The sequence below is a fragment of the Euleptes europaea genome, chromosome 14 (assembly GCF_029931775.1).
Source record: "Euleptes europaea isolate rEulEur1 chromosome 14, rEulEur1.hap1, whole genome shotgun sequence".
Lineage (NCBI taxonomy): Eukaryota > Metazoa > Chordata > Lepidosauria > Squamata > Sphaerodactylidae > Euleptes > Euleptes europaea.
This window is the reverse complement of record NC_079325.1, coordinates 30,720,816-30,739,507: the sequence shown is the minus strand read 5'-3', so window position 1 is coordinate 30,739,507 and position 18,692 is coordinate 30,720,816. Positions and strand designations below refer to the sequence as shown.

At 46.7% G+C, this 18,692-nt stretch overlaps 1 protein-coding gene across 1 annotated transcript; it reads right to left on the bottom strand.

Annotated features, from left to right (window-relative positions):
• Window positions 1-1,554: 1,554 nt before the first annotated feature.
• Window positions 1,555-17,043, bottom strand: ASTL (astacin like metalloendopeptidase). Its single transcript, XM_056860085.1, has 9 exons — window positions 16,959-17,043; window positions 9,846-9,950; window positions 9,046-9,107; window positions 7,815-7,905; window positions 6,495-6,612; window positions 5,548-5,729; window positions 4,693-4,774; window positions 3,756-3,901; window positions 1,555-1,613 (listed from the first exon to the last, which is right to left on the bottom strand). The coding sequence occupies exons 1-9, from the start codon at window positions 17,041-17,043 to the stop codon at window positions 1,555-1,557; spliced, it is 930 nt and encodes a 309-aa protein (XP_056716063.1).
• Between the last annotated feature and the right edge of the window lie 1,649 nt (window positions 17,044-18,692).

Sequence of the window (18,692 nt, the reverse complement as noted above, 5' to 3'; positions counted from 1 at the left end):
CATTTTGTGCAGCTGTCTGAGATCCCAAGCCTAAATTCACCACAGTAGTCTTTTTACCCAATACATATATTCCACTCTTGCTTCCTTTCTCCAGGAGGGGCTTTGCCTGTCTCTCTTCCACAGTTTTATATGTTGGCCGGATAGTTTCAGCATCAAATGGGAGTTGTGGGATTCCTATCACTTTTGACCCAGCAGTGCTTATAGTGGGTCCTTCATGAAGCCCCAGGGTGGAAGCTTCATGAAGCCCCAGGGTGGAAGCAGAAGGTATCCCGTAGATTTCAGTGCTCGCATAAGTCCCCAAGCCAGCTTCTCCTCCTTTCTTGGTAGCTCTGCTTGTGAGGTCTCTTGTCTCCAATGGTATACTTGCTTGAATTTCCCAAGTCTGTATAGGAATAGCATTGACCGAGTATACCACGGGGGCAGTTGTAATGCCTACTGTAGGTGGCAGAGTTTCCTTTATAGGGCTGATAGCAGCAGGTTCCCCTCCATAGCTTACAAACTTGGGAGACTTCAGTAAATCAGTGGTCAAAGGCAGAGCTGTCCCTCCAATGGCAGCATGAGGTATTGCTGTTGGTTGCATGTCTAGTAGAAAAGCAGGGACAGTGGCCTTTGGGGCTATGTCTTTCTGAGCGTTGGCTGTGGCCCCCTTCACCCCAAGAAGCATCTCTTTGGTGGCATTTGACAAATTAATATGTTCCTCTTGTATGAAGGGGCTCAGTTCTCTAGGGTTAGAAGAGAGTTTACTCAGAAATTGTGGCAATGAGCTCTCAGAAACGTCCGTAGTTTGTGTTTCCCACAATGGAGGAGAGTTGGTTGGCTCTTCTGCATACTTCGAAGTTTGGTTACCAAGAACCAAAGTAGTAAAAAAATTAGAACTAATACTGGAAACTCCTGAAGTTCCTTTACTCATGGTACTCTCTGGAATCTTCCTCTTGTATGGCATTACATGCTTTTGCTCACTCACTGCGTATGAAGTTGTTTCTTTAAGGAGTTCTGCAGAACTGCCAAATCCAGTACTCTTGGTTGGGTTTCTAGACCCACTCACCCAGCTGAGGGCAGTTCTGGTTTCACGCATGGGCAGAAATATCCCTTCCAAGGTGGAGCCATGTTCTTTGACTTCCGTTGCGGGACTTGGTTGGCTAGTAGACTCCAGTCTGAATTGTCTGTCTAGGAATGACAATCCCTTAGTTGTAAGTTCCACAGAGGAAGATTTCGCTCCAGATGAAGAAGCAGCCATTTCTTGTCTTGGAGATGTTGCTCTCCTTAGCCCGGCTTGGGTATCACCATTCTGTGCCCCAGTAATACTGTTTACTAGTGAGAAGTCAGTATGTGGCTGTGGAGTCTCTACCCACCCAACCTGGGTGTAGGATAGCATTGGGCTCCTCACTGATTCACTGCTCAATGCTCCCTGCATAGATTCCCTTCTGTGGGCTTCAATTTCTTCAGTCCCAACCAGGATTTTGCTTCCAGTTTCTTCCCCATGGCTCACAGTAGCCTTTTGCTCTACAGACATGCTCTCTGTGGCTGTAACAAGTGCTGTGTCTATGGTTTGCTTTACTCGTGGCCCTTCAGCTTGCACACCTGTAGATGTAGCCAGTCTTCCAAGAAGGGCACTGAGGCCATATTTTTCAGTGTTGCTTGGCTGCAATATTAAACTTTCTCTCTGTTCAGGCTGCCCAGGATTTTGAGACCAAGCAGCCCCTAGGGGAGAGGCTCTCTCTGTGGGGAGCATGGCCTGGTTGGTTTCCATTGCTAGTGAAGCTGGCTCTGCAAAGGAATACAAGTTGATTTGGGTTGGGGATTGGCCAGCCGACTCTGCATGGAGAGGAGTCAATTTCTCAGACCCCATTGGCATTTCAGTAGCTGGTACCCATTCTGTCTCAAAGAGAGAGCCTGAAGGTGTAACAGTCCCTTCCCATCTACCCTTTCTTGTCAGACTACCAGGCGGAAGAGAAGACCCTTCCACTTCCACAGAAGGCACCACAGAACTGCTCTGAGAGAGAGTTGCCTCCTTCATTCTTGAAGCAGCAAGATGGTCTGTGATCAAAGCCCGAGAGGAGGCGCTTGCTGCAGTAGCACCAATCTGACCAAAACGATGGTCTTCTTGGACCTCTGAACTTCCAAGGGCTTGAGCCTCCTCAGTAGAATGCAGCTGCTCAAAATCATTTGCTGGCAAACGTCTTCTAGTGCTGGAGTGCTGGGTGTATACCGATCTACTCCCCTTTGTTTTGTAGAAGCTTCCAATTTCCTCTTCTGCCATTCCATGGGGGATGCCAGTGGTAAAGGATGCTTGGCTCCCTGCTTCACTGCTTATTGTTGCTTCCACTCCAGAAGCACGTGAAGCAGCCATCGGGTTCTCAGGAGCTCTTGGAGGGGTTGTTGCATACACAGAGATTGTTGCTTTAGCCTGAGCACCCTCCCTCAGGGGCACATCAGTGAAATTGCCAAGTTCCTTTCCAGAGCTGCTGATCGACTGCTGGCCCAGTTCCTCTGATTGTTTCTCATTCAGAGTAAACGGGTATCCCTCAGTTGAGTGCAGAGGGCCATTTACGTCTTCAGACTCGCTGCTCCGCATTACCAGTAGACTTCTTGTCTCTGTAGGGGTAGAGGTTTCTGTTACATACTCTGCATGTGTGGCTCTTGTGCTCGAGAGAGGCCAGTGCAGAGCTTTCTCACTAGGCCTTGTAGCAGTTCCCTGGACAATTTCACTTAGAAGCGAGGCTGGACTTCTGGTCCCAAAGGAAATAGTGTGTTTCACTTGAGGAACAGTTCTTGTCATGGCTTCAGTGGTCTTTTGCTGGCTTGCTGTGTAGGCCTTTTCCAAGTCTGAAGCCTGGGTTTTCAACTCCTGGGGACTGCTGGCTGGGTTCTCCAGAGCTTGCCACAGCATGCTTTCCTGGGCTACCTTCACTACTGTCTGAACCTCTGTTTCTGTAGCCTGGGTTTCAGGTGGCACTTCCTGAACAACAGTTAGGTACTCCATTTTGCTGTCAGCCCCTGGAGGCAATAGGGTTTGACCATGCCTATCTTGGGTCAATGTAGCTGCCCATGGAATTTCTGTTGTCTGCGTCTCCATAGCATCAGAGCCTTTCCCAGTAGGCTTGTTCAACAGCTGGGTAATACCCACTTTGGTTTGGTCACCTGGCTTCTGAAGAGTCTCTCTAGCAGGATGGGCCATTTCTCTGGCCTCAGTGATTGAACCATGACTCTGAGCAGTGGAGAGTTTGACTTGGCTTGCATTTGAACAGGGCTCTGGTTCATGTGGAATGAAGTCCTTCATTTTCTCTTGCAGAATTCTCTCAGTTGAAGTTTCTGAAAATTAGCACAGTAGATTAGAGCATCCATAGCCTTATGTAGGTATCCTTTGTTCTCAGCCATGTGTTTGACTAGCATAATTACGACTATTTCAGATTACTTCCTGTATACACCAATAGTAAATGCAATGCAACCAATGTAGGCGTTATATAAGTACACTGAAGGAGTCACAATTATGCTTACCCTCATCATGAAGCTGCATCCAATAGTATGCAGGGGCTTCCAATAGCTAACTAACTGCTAACTAAGAGGTAGAAAGACTAAAAAATACCTCCACACTGCAGAGACATTGGCTTAGCCACAGCTCCCCAAAACCAAGATTAAAGCATCTCAGCAATCTATTGAAAGGTTTTAACCCATCAAGGCAAAATATTGCTACCCACCCCAGTCTCCAGAGATGGCAGCCTGTACTGGTCTTCACAACAACACCAATTTCTTACCTGGCTGCAGTGTCCCCTGAGAACACTTGTAGAGTTTGTTGACTCTGGCAACATCTGATCTGCTCAAGTTCCACCGCTGACCAAGGAAGGCATGAGAACTGGAGAGTGGTATAATGGTAGGCAAGCCAGTCATGCTGAAGGCATTCCTGAGAAGGTGTATGGAATAGAGTTTCTGTGAGTAGCAGCTATTCTCCATGCCAGATGACTCTAGTTAAGCTATGCTGCATAAGTCTATATTACCAGCTATTACTATTACCTATTACCCTTATCGTCTCATGATAGCTCATATAACTGAAGGACAGATTGAGTTGCGTGCATTCTCCAAGCCAAGTCAAACTCTCCACTGCCCAGAGTCTTGGTTCAATCACTGAGGCCACAGAAATGGACCCATCCTGCTAGAGAGACTTTTCAGAAGCCAGATGACCAACCAAAGTGGGTATTACCCAGCTGTTGAACAGGCCTACTGGGAAAGGATGTGCATTAATGTTTTAAGGTGGAGACCTTTTTAGGTGAATGGGAACAGTACATTCCAATGCCAGGATTTGAAACACAAGAACTCTACTTTTGCAAGAACAATGTACCCCTAAACATGGAAAGTCGTTCGGCAATATGAAAAGTTTTTTGAAAGTACATGGGTGAATGAAAACTTTCCACAAACCCCTCCCCCCGAAAAAAGGTTTTAATGTAAAGTTTTATGGAGTCTGGGAGCCTTATCTAATATGTTTTGATCCCATTCTTCTTCCAATGAACTCATTTCCCCCCTCCTTTCCCCCATTTTAGCCTCACAACTTTGTGGGGTAAATTAGGCTGACAGCCAGTATGGGGCTAAGCTAAAATCACTAAGCAAGCTTCATGGCAGAGTGGGGACTCAAACCTGGGTCTCCCAGATCCCAGCCCTCTAACCACTACTACTCTGGCCTTATATAGGTTTCCTTACCTGCCATAATGCATGACAGATGAGTAGTCATAGTCTACTAGCATGTTGGTATTCCAAGACTTCATGAAGTTTATTTCAAAGCCTGGAAGACAAGGAAATTAGGCACAGTCATGTAATCTTCATGGCCTGACCTGGAAATTAATGGAATTTCAATTGGTCTCCAAGCTGGGGCTCTGCTCTGTGCAACAACCCACTGCTAGGACAGAGAAACTCTCAAGTACCCAAATACACTTGTGCCTCCACTAAGAGGCACCTGGAAGCTAAGAGGAACTAAAGAAGCTGTTCCCCTACAATGGAGGATTATGGGTGCTAAGAGGAGAGAACAGGTGGACACCTTTAAGCCTGGGCAGGTAGGCAGAGGGAGCTACAGGGCAGGCATATGTACACACAAACTATAGCCTGATTCAAAGCAAACACCATCTCTCCCATATGATGCTTTACAGTATAAAAAGTGGTGCACCAACACATTTACACTAACCTCAAACTGTTTCAGTCTTTTCTCCCCTGGGAAATATGGTTGTGAAGGGAGGATTGTTCTCTACATCCTTGAATTATAATTCCCAGGGCTCTGCCAGAAGCCATTTAAAATGATATAAAACCATCTGCATTTGTAGCATATAAACATATCCTAAGGCTGAATTGTTTCAGACGAGTGTTTTACCAAAATTGATAGGGAATCAACAAACAGGCATATCTAGACTGTGGAAACCACATCCACACCATACTGTTCAACTCTAAGAAGAGAACTGCTTCTGCTAGGAGACAGACAAGTTCGGGTTCTGCCACCTAAGTTCTCAGCCTTATTCCAATGTAACCATGTCCCTTACACAGTGGAAGAATTGACGCAGTACTTGCCTGTCAAAATGTCATTCCAGGAGATGCTGATATACTTGTCTCTGTCTGCTCTACAGTGCTCGTGCCAGAAGCCCAAGACATGCATGAACTCATGCAGAGCTACTCCCTTCCCCCTCCTGAGGCAAGCAGGAGCCAATGATACCACCTGCATTCCACCAGTGCGCCCAACACTGGAGAAGCATCTGGGGAGAGAGGCACAAAGAGACTGGGAAAGGCAGAAGTTGCAATGCTAGGAAGCTTTCTGACCAAACCATAGGACACCTTTATGGATTCCGTTTCCATTTCTGTGCATATATCAGCTGTTTCAATGGACAAGTGAAGTTAACACAATGCTCTAGTAAATGTTACTGCAAGCCAGCAGCTCTAATTTCCAGAAGCCAGCCACCATTGAGGAGTCATTGGATAAGAACATAAGAAAGGCCCTGCTGGTTCAGACCAAGGCCCATCAAGTCCAGCAGTCGGTTCACACAGTGGCCAACCAGGTGCCTCTAGGAAGCCCACAAACAAGATGACTGCAGCAGCACCATCCTGCCTGTGTTCCACAGCACCTAAGATAATAGCCATGTTCCTCTGATCCTGGAGAGAATAGGTATGCACCATGACCAGAATCCATTTTGACTAGTAGCCATGGTAGCCCTGTCCTCCATGAACATGTCCACATGGGTGGCAACTGGTAGCCATTGAAATTTGCAGATGAAAGGGGTGGGGTAGTAATCTGCTTTGGCTCAAATATTGTACAGCCTCTCTCCATGGTACAGCCCTCTAGTTGGGGCACAAGGCTGCAGAAAGAGCCCTGCAGGGACAAAAGTGTGAAGGGGGAAGAGGGAATGATCCCAATGCCTACAGGGGATGACTCTGTCAAAATAACCCCCATGGACATCACTGCAGGCACTCCCTCCCCGCCACATGAACAGCCAGCTGCATTCCCTCCCCAGGTCACTACTAACCCAGAGAGAGGTACAATGGAGATGAAGTCTCTCTGGTAGGAATACGGGATGAACTTTATGCAGGTGAACTTGGCAAAGTCTTCAAAGGCTTCCTGGATTATCTTCACACTGGATTTATCTGAAGAGGTAACCAGAACAAGGGTAGCAGCAATGGAGTCATGGTCAGGGCTGCATTCGTTTCCCCAGAAGAGGAGTGCTAAACTGGATTTGCTACTCGTTTTCTCCATTATTCGACAGATCTAAGACATTTTAAGTAGGCCTATAGCGCTGTCTTTAAACACATCATTACATCCATGGGTAGCACATTTCCGTGACCCTCCCCTGTAAGATCTAAGGAATTAATGCATCGTTCTAATTACAGGCTGCCAGCTCAATACAAACTTGTCATTGTACAACAGAAATAGATTTGTGACCAGATGTCAGGAGCAATCCCAGAGCAGAGCTCATTCTTGACGGCGACACTTGTTTGCCAAGTCTTCTAATTTTCCAGAACTAGAAGCTCGACTCTCCCTTTAAAGAATCACAATCCTTAGGAATCTCTGTTCTGCTCTTGCTACCCTGTTGCATTGAAGCACTGATCCTGCACAAAATTTACCCAACAGACATTACGATCCTATGCATGTTTACTCTGAAGAAAACCTCTGCAGAACAAGTTGGGGGGCTTTTTTGTGCCATTGTCACAGCTGACTTACAGTGGCCCGACAGAGTTTTCAAGGCAAGAGACATTCAGAGGTGGTTTGCCATTCCCTGTCTCTCTGTTGCGACCCTGGACTTCCTTGGTGGTCTCCCATCCAAATACTAACCAGGGCTGACCCTCCTTAACTTCCAAGATCTGATGAGATCCGGGTATCCAGGTCAGTGGGGCTTACACCCTGGTAAATGGGCACAAGATTGCAGCGTTTTCAAGCCAAACTTGTAACAACTGTATAGTGCCTGTAAACAGCTGTATGCAATTACCCCCTCCAGCTTCTACATGTCATCACCAGTGCCAGAAGGCATGGAGAAAGAATACCCAGGAACCTAGCCACAGCAGATGGATTAAGAGCCATTCATGCAAAGTGCTTCTATAGGTTGAGAACTTGCACTTTGTGATGCTTCCATTTATTTACATAAGGTGAAGCATGTTGACAACACACATGCACCACACACTGGATGCACAGGAGTTGAAGATTCTTCCTCCAGTACCCCTTCATTTAGATTCCAGTTCAACCCAGAAAGTGGAAGTAGAACCCCATTTGCTGTTTGTCACAGCATGTCTTCATTTAACCCCCATCACTGCCCCACAATCCTAAGAACAACTTTCAAGAGACTGTTCCTCACCATATGTGTGAGAGATAACGTAAGGAATTTGGACAATCCCACCCTTCTTCGGCCATCTTGGGCTGGCAGATGTGAATAGCCGGAACGGACTCTAGAGGAGCAAGAACAGACATCAGTCTCTCAGTTCTACCATCCACAACATTCAAAGGATTCCTGCAAGAATGTTTCTGGAGTGTAAGAAAACCAGCATAGTGGTTTCCCCCAGTAGAGACTGGAAAAACCCTACTACTCAGGTCCTGGTGGTGCTAACCAAGAAGACTTGGTCTGGCCATGGTGACCGAGAACAGGTTAAGGTCAGCCAAGCTTTACTGCTTCCCAACCAAGCTGTTCCCCTTAAAGTTCTTTGGATAAATCTCGTAAATTGAGCTAAGGTCATTTCTCCCCCACACACACTTGTCTTCCTCATTGTCTTCTGATCTTCTACATCTCCATGGTCATTTCAGACAGGCAGGCCACAACCATCTATGGGCAGCACTTTCTAGTACTCTACTGGAGCAAATAAGCTTCAAAGTGTAGGGCTGGTGATCCACGTGGGACCTGGGGGTCCTCTGGAATTACAGTTCATCTCCAGACTACAGAGATCAGTTCACCCGGAGAAAATGTCTGCTTTGGAGGGTGGGTGGACTCTATGGCATTGTACCGCACTGAGGTCTCTCCCCAGGCTCCACCCCCCCCAAATCTCCAGGGGTTTCCCACCCTGGATCCGGCAACCCTACCCACTCATCCCCCGCAGGGGGATCTGGCAACCCTAGGTGCAACCCAATAGGCACTAGAAGTCCAGAAGCTCCAGGTCAATCTGGAAATCCTTGTTTCCTCTCCCCAACAGGAAATCCACAAATATTCTCCCTACCAGGATAGAGCTGCTTGGGTCAACAGAGTCTGAGAGGCAGATGTAAGCACCCCAGCTCCCTGGTTCCATCCTTTTGGAAGTTAGCATGTACCGAGATGGGGAAAGGGACTGCATCAGGCATGAGAGTGAAGGCATAATCGTTCTCCTGCCTCAGGTCCAAAAGGTCTACAGAGTAGATGCATCCGTTCATTTCCACCTCATTCACCCCCTTCCCTTTTTGACAATCAGTTGTATGAAACATGGTGGCAAGAGGCTGAAGTCAGGAAAACTTCTGCCCACTTCTCTCGTGTGCCGCAGATTCAAGATTTACTTTAGGGCACCAAATAATGTCAGGCAGCCACAAGAAACGCCCCTCCGCAAGATGATTCAGTTATTACTCACTGCCTTGATAATGTCCCCCTCAGTCAGGAAGCTGCTTTCTGGTGCCTCCAGAGGGATCAGTGCTGGAATGAGAGAAATGGGGGGTCATCGTTTGATGTTCGCCATGATGCAGGTCCATAGATTCAAATGGGGCTGAGAACTGCAGTTCAGGCTCATCCAGCTACGGTGCCGAAATCTTGAATGCAGCATTGCCAACAGTGCTGAAGTCCTAAGACTCGGACAGCATCTTGACTGTTTGAGCAGGCCTCTCCATCACCAACTACCATTGTGTGCCAGCTACCAAACAGCATCAACAAGGTGTCAAATAGATATTTCGTACTTGGCAAGCTTTCATGCATCCAGAGAAAACTGACACCAAGTTTAGAGGAGGGCTCATTGGGGAGTTTGACAAAAAGCACCCCAAATTGTCCAGGACTTTAATATCCCCTCCAGTTGCTTTTTGTACCCTTTAATTTACTGAGAAGAATGATAGTGGTGGGGAGACACACAGAGGTTGATGAGGCCTCTAGCTTCCCAGGGTCTTGCTCTTTCCCCCTGCCCTTGGCATTTTAAGCATGCTCAAACATGTGTTGGTAAACCCTGGTGAAATTTCAGAAGCCAATTGCTTGCTCAGGTTGCCAGGGCTGGCTGAGGGTTTAGTGGCCTTCATGACTATTCCAGTAGACAGTGAAGGAGTCAAACAGACTAAGCTGTGTAGCTGCTCCTATTTGATAGAGTTGCTTAAAATCAGTGCAAAATTGCTGTACATATACAGGACACAGAACCTAGCCTTCTTGATATGTCTGGAGACAATTACTTACCTTGGTTAATGTCAAGAATGTCATCTGGGGAACTACCGGCCTCTGGCAAATTATTTTCCTGGATGTCTTCTTGGAATGCATCTTCACGGCCATTCACAAGCAGGGCTGAGAAAAGCAATTTTGGGGGAGCAGCTTCAGCCCTACTGCAAACTCCTACATGACAAGGGCTATCTCAAGGAACATATGCATCCACCTATCAAGGAGCTCAGGCAGACATCTGTAATTCCCCTACATTTTATCCTCACAATCACTCTGTGAAATAGGAAAGACTGGAGTGTGACAGGCCCCCAAGAGCATCCAGTGGGCTTTGTGCTGAGTTGAACCTGAGTCTCCCAACCTTTAGCCAATACACCACACCAACTCTTATAGCTATTCTTTGTTCAGTCTAGGTCAAGGAGACACCAGCCATTACAGGTTCATACCATGCTCAACCTCTTTTTCTGAACATTGTCAATCCCAAGCTCATGAATCCTAGCAGCTGCTGTCATTTGAAGAAGGGAGTCTAGTTCTTGGGTCCCACTCAGCATAACCCACCTCACAGGGCTGTTGTGAGGATAAAAGAGAGGAGAGGAGAATGATATAAGATGCCTTAATTCCCCACTGGGGAGAAAGGCAGGGTATAAATTAAGCAAACAAAGTAGTTCTATTTTTGCAGTGTGGACAGGACTTCAGCTTCTTTCACAAGAAGCCCCTTCAGTGAGCTGCCTTCGTGGGAAACAAACATCACAAAACTTTCAGGTTAGCTGAAGTAGACACTGACCCAGAATTACATATAGCAGGATTTTATTTACTAATTAGATTTTTTCTCTGCCACTCACCCAGAGCATCTCACAGTGACTTAAAACACTTAAGCAGCATCATATTAAATAAGTTAAAAGCCAACAACTCCGCACCATACCATTATCAGGATTTTAATGTAACGGAGCTAGGGCGGGGGAGAAGGTAAAACAGTGTGAAACAATATTAGGAGGCAGAATTGAGGCCTTCAAGCTGCAACTTACTCTGAACGCCCGCCCTCCTCCCCAAAGCACAGGCTATTTTTAATTACAGTTGTGCTTCCACCACCACCCCTTTAATTAAAAAGCACATTCATTGCTCAAATAGAAACAAATGAGGGGGGAATAATATGTAGGATACTGTTGCCAACCTCCAGGTACTAGCTGGAGATCTCCTGCTATTACAACAGATCTCCAACCGATAGAGGTCAGTTCACCTGGAGAAAACGGCTGCTTTTGCGATTGGACTCTATGGCATTGAAGTGCCTCCCCTCTCCAAACCCCGCCCTCCTCAGGCTCCGCCCTAAAAACCCAAAGAGGGACCTGGCAACCCTAATGTAGGAAAAGTCTATTTCTATCATTTTTCTAATGCTGAATAACAGTAATGCAAGCTTCCTTTGTAATAAGTGTGAGATTTCACCACAAAGTGGGGTGGTTGTTTTTTTTTGCACAAAATACATTTTACTCATTAGACAAGGAAATGGTAATAATGCCAAAAAATTACTTCTTTCACTTTGAAGAAGCAATTGAAGTACATCATGTCAATGATACAAACTACCTTGTTAAGTAAAACAGCCAGATTAGAGTCAGGTGGCAAGTGGGAAAGCGTGAGAGAGCCCTTGCCTAACATAGTGTCTGGGGAGACACTGACAGATATTCATGCTCATAGAGGCCACAGTAGTTTCCAGGAAAACCACACAACAGCAGCTTGCTTAAGACACTTCAAAACAGCTACTACAGGATTTAATTAAGACAGAGACCACCAAGGGATAGGGCTGCCAACCTCCAGATGAGGCATCAAGATCACACAGAATTACTAGGGTTGCCAACCTCCAGGTACTAGCTGGAGATCTCCTTCTATTACAACTGATTTCCAGCAGATAGAGATCAGTTCACCTGGAGAAAATGGCCGCTTTGGCAATTGGACTCTATGGCATTGAAGTCCCTCCCCTCCCCAAACCCCACTCTCCTCAGGCTATGCCCCAAAAACCTCCCACAGCTGGCAAAGAGGGACCTGGCAACCCTAAGATTTACTGTTTATCTCCAACCATAGAAATCAGCTCCCCTAGAGAAAGTAGCTGATTTGGAGGGTGGACTGTGTGGCATTATACCTCACTGAAGTCCCTTCCCTCTCTAAACACCACCCTCCAAAAATTTCTCAACCTGGAGCTGGCAACCCCACCAAGGAAGTATCCCTGCCAGACTAAGATAAAACCCAGACAGCACCCTCTCATGTTTCAAAGCCTCCAGGTTGACCATCCTTTAATGGTACTGCAAATGTGCCCCATAGTAGGGCTATCCTTGAGGGAGCCAACTCCTTCCTGCAGCTATAAAACACCACCTACAGACACAACGGGACCAGAAAGAAGAGTCCTTTACCTGGCCACAGCCAAAGAAAACCCAAAAATACAAGCCAACAGTCAAAGGAAACACCCATGGCCAAAAAAACAGCCCCCAAGAGGCCACAACCAAAAGAAAACCAAACAGTCCTTCCCTTGGCTATTAACGGAGGTGAAAATTACAAGCAATCTTATAAACAGTTTTAAAACAAGGAAGGCCTCTCTGGATCTTTATATAGTATTAAGTGCCGGTGCAGACACACCTGGAAGAGGCGTCTTCCTGAGGAAGATGGTTTAACTCTTTGTGTGATACAGTCCTGTCTAACCTTCCCTGGAAGTTTTCAAGCAGAGGCTAGATGGTCATCTGTCAGCAATGCTGATTCTATGAACTTAGGCAGTTCATGAGAGGGGGGGCATCTTGGCCATCTATGGAGTAGGGGTCACTGGAGGTGTGGGGGGGAGGTAGTTGTGAATTTCCTGCATTATGCCGGGGGTTGGACTAGATGACCCTGGTGGTCCCTTCCAACTCTATGATTCTATGATTCTAACTAGTCCTGGGTTTTGTTTTCACAAGAGGCTTGCCTGGTGCTTTTTGGAAGGTTGCAGACAGGGGATTAGTGTGATGGCTTGATGTGCTGTTTGCTCTGGTCTTCAGAGGTGACTTCACCTGGCTCTGAACATGGAAGTTCTGGTCAGCTAAGCAGTAACTGCCTTGGACAGGTCGAATACCTTTTAAAAGCCATTTAAGGCCAGAGACCATCACTACATCCTGTGGGAATGAATCTCTCATGCCCGAGGCTTGGAAGCAGGGCCTGGAATGAAAAAAGGGACAAGCCCTGCTTGGCAGCTCTGCGTGGTGGCCAGCACTGCCCTGATGCTAACCACATGGGAAATGTTTGCAGTAAGGTTGCCAACCTCCAGGTACTAGCTAGAGATTTCCTGCTATAACAACTGATCTCCAGCCGATAGAGATCAGTTCACTTTGAGAAAATGGCCACTTTGGCCATTGGACTCTATGCTGTTGAAGTCCCTCCCCTCCCCAAACCCTCCCCTCCCCATGTGGCTGTATGCAGTCTAAGTCATAGAGATTTTCTTGAACTCAGAGATCTGTCTTGGCAGAAACTTGGCTCACTCAGTGCAGAAGAGTTGTACAATCCAAAAGAAGGGGAAGTGGTGTTTGGCCACAAGGGGGCAGTCAGACTCCACATCAACAAAACCTTCAAAAAGAATCCATCTCTGTAGTGAACTCTTAGAACGGGCAGAAGCACACTGCATGCACAAACATTTACTCGTCTAATCTCTAAAGAAAGCTTTCACAAAAGAGACTAAATAATTTCATACATGAGAGATTTGTCACTGGCTATTAGCCAACTGTAGCTAAATGGAGCCTCCATGTTCAGAGGCAGTATATCTCCAAATATGGGAAGGTGAAGCAACAAGAGAAGGATGTAGGTTTCCTGGCCAGATTGTGGGCTTCTAGGGACATTTGGATGGCCCCTGCTAGAAACAGGGTGACAAATTAAATGAGTCTTCAGTCTGATCTTTGGTTTATAAGAAATTTGGTTCTTGTGTCCATATCAAGGCATAGGAGCACGACCATTATAAAAGGGTTGCAGCTCTCCAAAAAAGGAGATCTGTCCAAAGACAGCTCTTGTTCCCTACCCTAGCTAGAAGGGTGAGGAAGGGAGGGTTTTTTCTGCATGACAAGAAAGTGATGGGAAAAGCATTACCTGTTTAATTTCTGCTTGTTGGGTAACTTGCTATTCAAAACATAGCAGGTGAGGCCACCTCCAAAGCCCCCCTCCACCAGGCATCCTTGTGTACAGTTGTGAGGGTGCTGGTTGCATGGTCTGCATCTCGGGAAAGCAGGAATTTGTTATCTAGCAAGAGCTGTTATCCGTAATGCCCACATAGAACCTCCATGTACAGAGGCAGCGTACCTCTGAATACAAGATGCAGGGGCCAAACAACTGTCTCCATTGGGTCAAGGAATGTTGTGGACCTTGTAATTTTTAGGCTCTTCAATATGAGAACAATGATGCTGCTTCCCTTACAGGGCTGTTGAGGAGGACTAAGATATAAAGCATGTGGAGAATTTAAGAAACACACTATTATTATTATTATTATTATTACTACTACTACTACTACTACTACTATTTACTACACAGTAGTACATGAAGTATGTTCTTTCATGTTAAAAGGACATTAAAGAAGGAAACTGTCAAGCAAGCCACACTGACACATCCCATACAGAATCTGTTTCCTCTGGTATAAATAAACCCGTACCATAACATTATCCCATGTATGAGTTCCAGGAGGCTGAGAAGAAGCAAGTAGAGGCTACGAGACAATCTCGGGTGGCATCCACACCCATCATTGGGTGTTCCACTATTGTTGTGCCACAGTAGTCGCATTCACAACAGGGTTGGCTTGTCCACACCAGAGAATCCATTTCTGAAAGATTGTTATAGCAAAACAGTGGTCTGGTTCATACAACGGCACAAAATGATAAGGCTGTTCATACTTGAGGTTAGAAATGTATAATCAATGACTCTGGTCTCCCCACTAGCCGCTACTCCAAACCTTTCTTATGGAGAAGCTTCTGTCAAGCCAGGATTCTTCGGGGTTCCACAACAAACCTTGCACCATTTTCTAGATGGTGGTATAACAAGGAATGTCGAGCACAGAGGTTGTCTCCTGGCCTGAGGGAAAAGGCCCTGCTACCTCTGAGGAAGGATAGAATCACAGAGTTTGAAAGGGCCATACAGGACATCTAGTCCAACCCCTGTTTAATGCAGGATCAGCCTAGAGCAGAGTTTCCCAAACTTTTTGAGTCATGGAGCACTTTTCAAGAGAGAAATTCGTCACCGAGCACTAATTTTCACCTAGCACCTATATGCTAAACTGAATGACAGTAGTATTTTTCTTTCCAGTCTCTTCATGGAGCTCTAGGAGATGTTTCCCAGAGCACCAAGTTCTCCTTGGAGCACAGTTTGGGAACCTCTGGCCTAGAGCATCCCTGACAAGTGTTTGTCCAGTCGCTGCTTGAAGACTGCCACTGAGAGGGAGCTCACCACCTCCCTAGGCAGCTGATTCTACAGCTGAACAACTCTTACTGTAAAAAGATTTTCCCTAATATCTGTCCGATACCTTTTCGCCTGCAATTTAAACCCATTGTTGCAAGTCCTATCCTCTGCTGTCAACAGGAAGCGCTCCCTGCCCTCTTCTAAGCGACAGCCCTTCAAAAACTTTGGATTCCAGACACTGCCCTGTTGCCAGGGAAGAGCGCACTCCTTCTGCAACTTTCTTGGGAGAGTCAGTGTGGAAGAGCTCCAGGCTTGGAGAGCCACCATCTCTTGGCTACAAATAGTTGGGCCCTTAACTTAGATAAGGGCTAGCACTAGGATTACCAGGTCCCTCTTCGCCACCAGTGGGAGGTTTTTGGGGGCAGAGCCTGAGGAGGGCAGGGTTCGAGGAGGAGGGACTTCAATGCCATAAAATCCAATTGCCAAAGTGGCCATTTTCTCCAGGTGAACTGATTTCTATTGGCTGGAGATCAGTTGTAATAGGAGGAGGTCTCCAGCTAGTACCTGGAGGTTGGCAACCCTAGCTAGCAGCATGGACTGGAACAGGTCCAAATCTCACCCCAGCCATTAAGTCACTACGCAGGGGTCCCCAACATGGTGTCCACGGGTGCCATGGCACCCACAGACACCTTTCCTAGTGCCTGCCAAGTGTTTTTAGAAAGTAGGTGGGGGCCTGGTGGGACTTTTGCCCAGCAAGGTTTCTGATTGGCCACTGGAAATGTGATGGGGGGGGCAGATTTTTAAAAGCATTGCCTTGGCAAAAACTGCCACCACGGCACAAAGATCTTCACTGTGTGACTGAAGGTAAGCGATGGCTCCGCCTCCTGCAGCAGCCATTTTGTGGCTGTGCCCACCACCCTTTGTCAGAACTCCAAAGGTATCAGAAGAAGAAGAAGAAGAAGAAGAAGAAGAAGAAGAAGAAGTTGGGGACCCTTGCACTGGGACCTTAGGTATGCTTGCCATATGCAGTAGGTGGAGAATAATGCGGATCCAGTTTACGAGATTAGTAATGACATATGCCACGTGCTCCAAATACTTGAACTGTATAAACAAGCATAACAACAATTGAGCTGAGACCCCATGAGAACATGAAAGGACATTTCAGTGTGTGTCTGCGTACGTAAGCAGGCCAGTGGGAGAGAGAACATCTGTGACTAAGTTTAGGGCCTGTGCTGGCGCCCCAAAGTGAGTGAGCGGCTGTGTCTGGGATTCTGTTCTCAGTGCACAAGCTTTGATTTGCGTGAGTGGGCTGGAACGAAGTAACGCTGGGTAAATTTAGCACGTATGGAAAATTTCTAGCTGTGCATGTGGGTGGCTGATACGTGCAGAGGGATTTCAGCGGCTTTTTGCAGACTGAATGCGGGTGGAGGGGAAACAGTGGTGAGCATGACGAATCGTAAGAAATGGCCTTTTTACTGGCCCTGCTCTGGTCTCTTGAATGGCAGCCTGACAGGCAGAAGTTAAGCCAGTGAAGCTTTTCCTATCAGAGATCAAGCGACGGGCCGTTTCCATATGTCAGGCTTTTGCTAAAAAATGGAACAATATATAATGAAATAGACAAGAACTATACACAAAATACTACAATGTATAGCAATCTATATAGTGTCTAAGCATACATGTAGACAAACATTACAATCCAACCTCACATGGGGGTAAATAAGACAGAAAAATCCAACAAGACGTGAAGAATACTGATGGTCAGGTGAATGCGGATGCTGAAAAATGATCCAAAATGGGTCAAAAGGCTCCAAAAGAGATCAAAGAAGGAGACGGTCATTCCGGATACAAATTAGAAGTCTGTTTCTGCCATAGGCTTCATCAGTCATTTGATCTCAGAAGAGTCTGTGCAAAGTATTCAATTCTTTGGTTCTTGTAGGTTATCCGGGCTGTGTGACCGTGGTCTTAGTATTTTCTTTCCTGACGTTTCGCCCACAGCTGTGGCAGGCATCTTCAAGAACCAATGAACTCTGACCGTGAAAGCCTTCAACAATATTCAATTCTTTCATAGGACATTTAAGCCTCTTGCCATATTAGATCCAAATAATCGCATTTAGCGTGAGGTTGGACTGTAATGTATGTCTCCATGTATGTTTAGATTGCTATACTATATAGATTGCTATACATTGTAGGTTTTTGCTAAAGGCACAGGAGCAGGGCCAGTAGAAAAAGGTGGCAACTGCCTTAGATTAAGGGTCAATCGAGGGCACATTCAGGAGCAGAGCAGTTTGGGGCACGGGGAATCATCCTAAATGAAGCAAGAGAGGAAGATGTTCCTGCTAGGGTGATTTTCACAAGCTAGCTAACTTGCAAGTAAAGCTGAAGTAGATGAGCAGCACGAAGGCTCCAATACTCAAAATACCCAACGGAAAAAAACATGCATTTCAAGACGGGCATTCAATTCATGCCAATGCATGTGTTTTTCCGTTGGCATGAATTGATTGCCCGCCTTAAAATGCATGTGTTTTTCCGTTGGGAATTGGTGAGGATTATTCTAGTGCTTTAGTAAAATTCCCGTTTTGAATAAATTATTATATGTTTAAAATAAGTTTTGAATTTCTGTATATTTAAATGATTGATTTTTGAGTATGGGAGCCTTCGTGCTGCTCATCTACTTCAGCTGTATCTCATCTACTTCAGCTGTATCTAACCCTCCTCACGCAGGGTTCAGCAGAGTGGAGGCAATGAAGGCGTGGCGCCGCTTCCAAGGTCTGCATCTGACAAAAGCAGCCATCCAAACCAGCTCAGCGCCGGGTCACAGGAAGTGCTTAAGGGGCCTTAGTTAATTCAGGCTGCCAGAGAAGGAGAAGAAGAAGAAGGGGGAAGCTGGAAGATCTTAATCACGCCCGAGACAGACACAGAGACGGCAGGTGTAGCTTTACATCTACGCGAGGCAGGATGTTGATGGGTTTCCAAAGCGCCAGAGCTTAAGTGCCGGGCTCTGCTGATCGTCAGCTAGTGGCAGGCGGCTGCAGGGCGGATGCGGCTCTCTTTGCGTGGCCCCGTTTGACCTGGAGAGGGAACGATTTACAAAACGCGTCTCTCTTCCCTCCACAACAAGGACCCCACCTGCCACTCATAGCTAACTCCTCCTGCCAAACACCCCCTGCTTTGGATCCTGGTCAGAAGGGATGGCGCTGGTGGATGGATGGCAGCCGGCTAACATCTAGAAATGGTCTGACTGATGGTGCCAGAGGTCTGCTAAGGTCCCTGGCTCAGAAGGGGCGGACATCAATCATTTTCTACCACCTTCCTCAGCTGGCTCAGTCAGTGTAATGGCAGCAGAGCTGCGCACAGGCCATTTCCCCCCTCGCAGCCATAGTTAGGGTTGCCAACCTCCAGGGACTAGCTGGAGATCTCCTGCTGTTACAACTGATCTCCAGCCGACAGAGATCAGTTCACCTGGAGAAAATAGCCGCTTTGGCAATT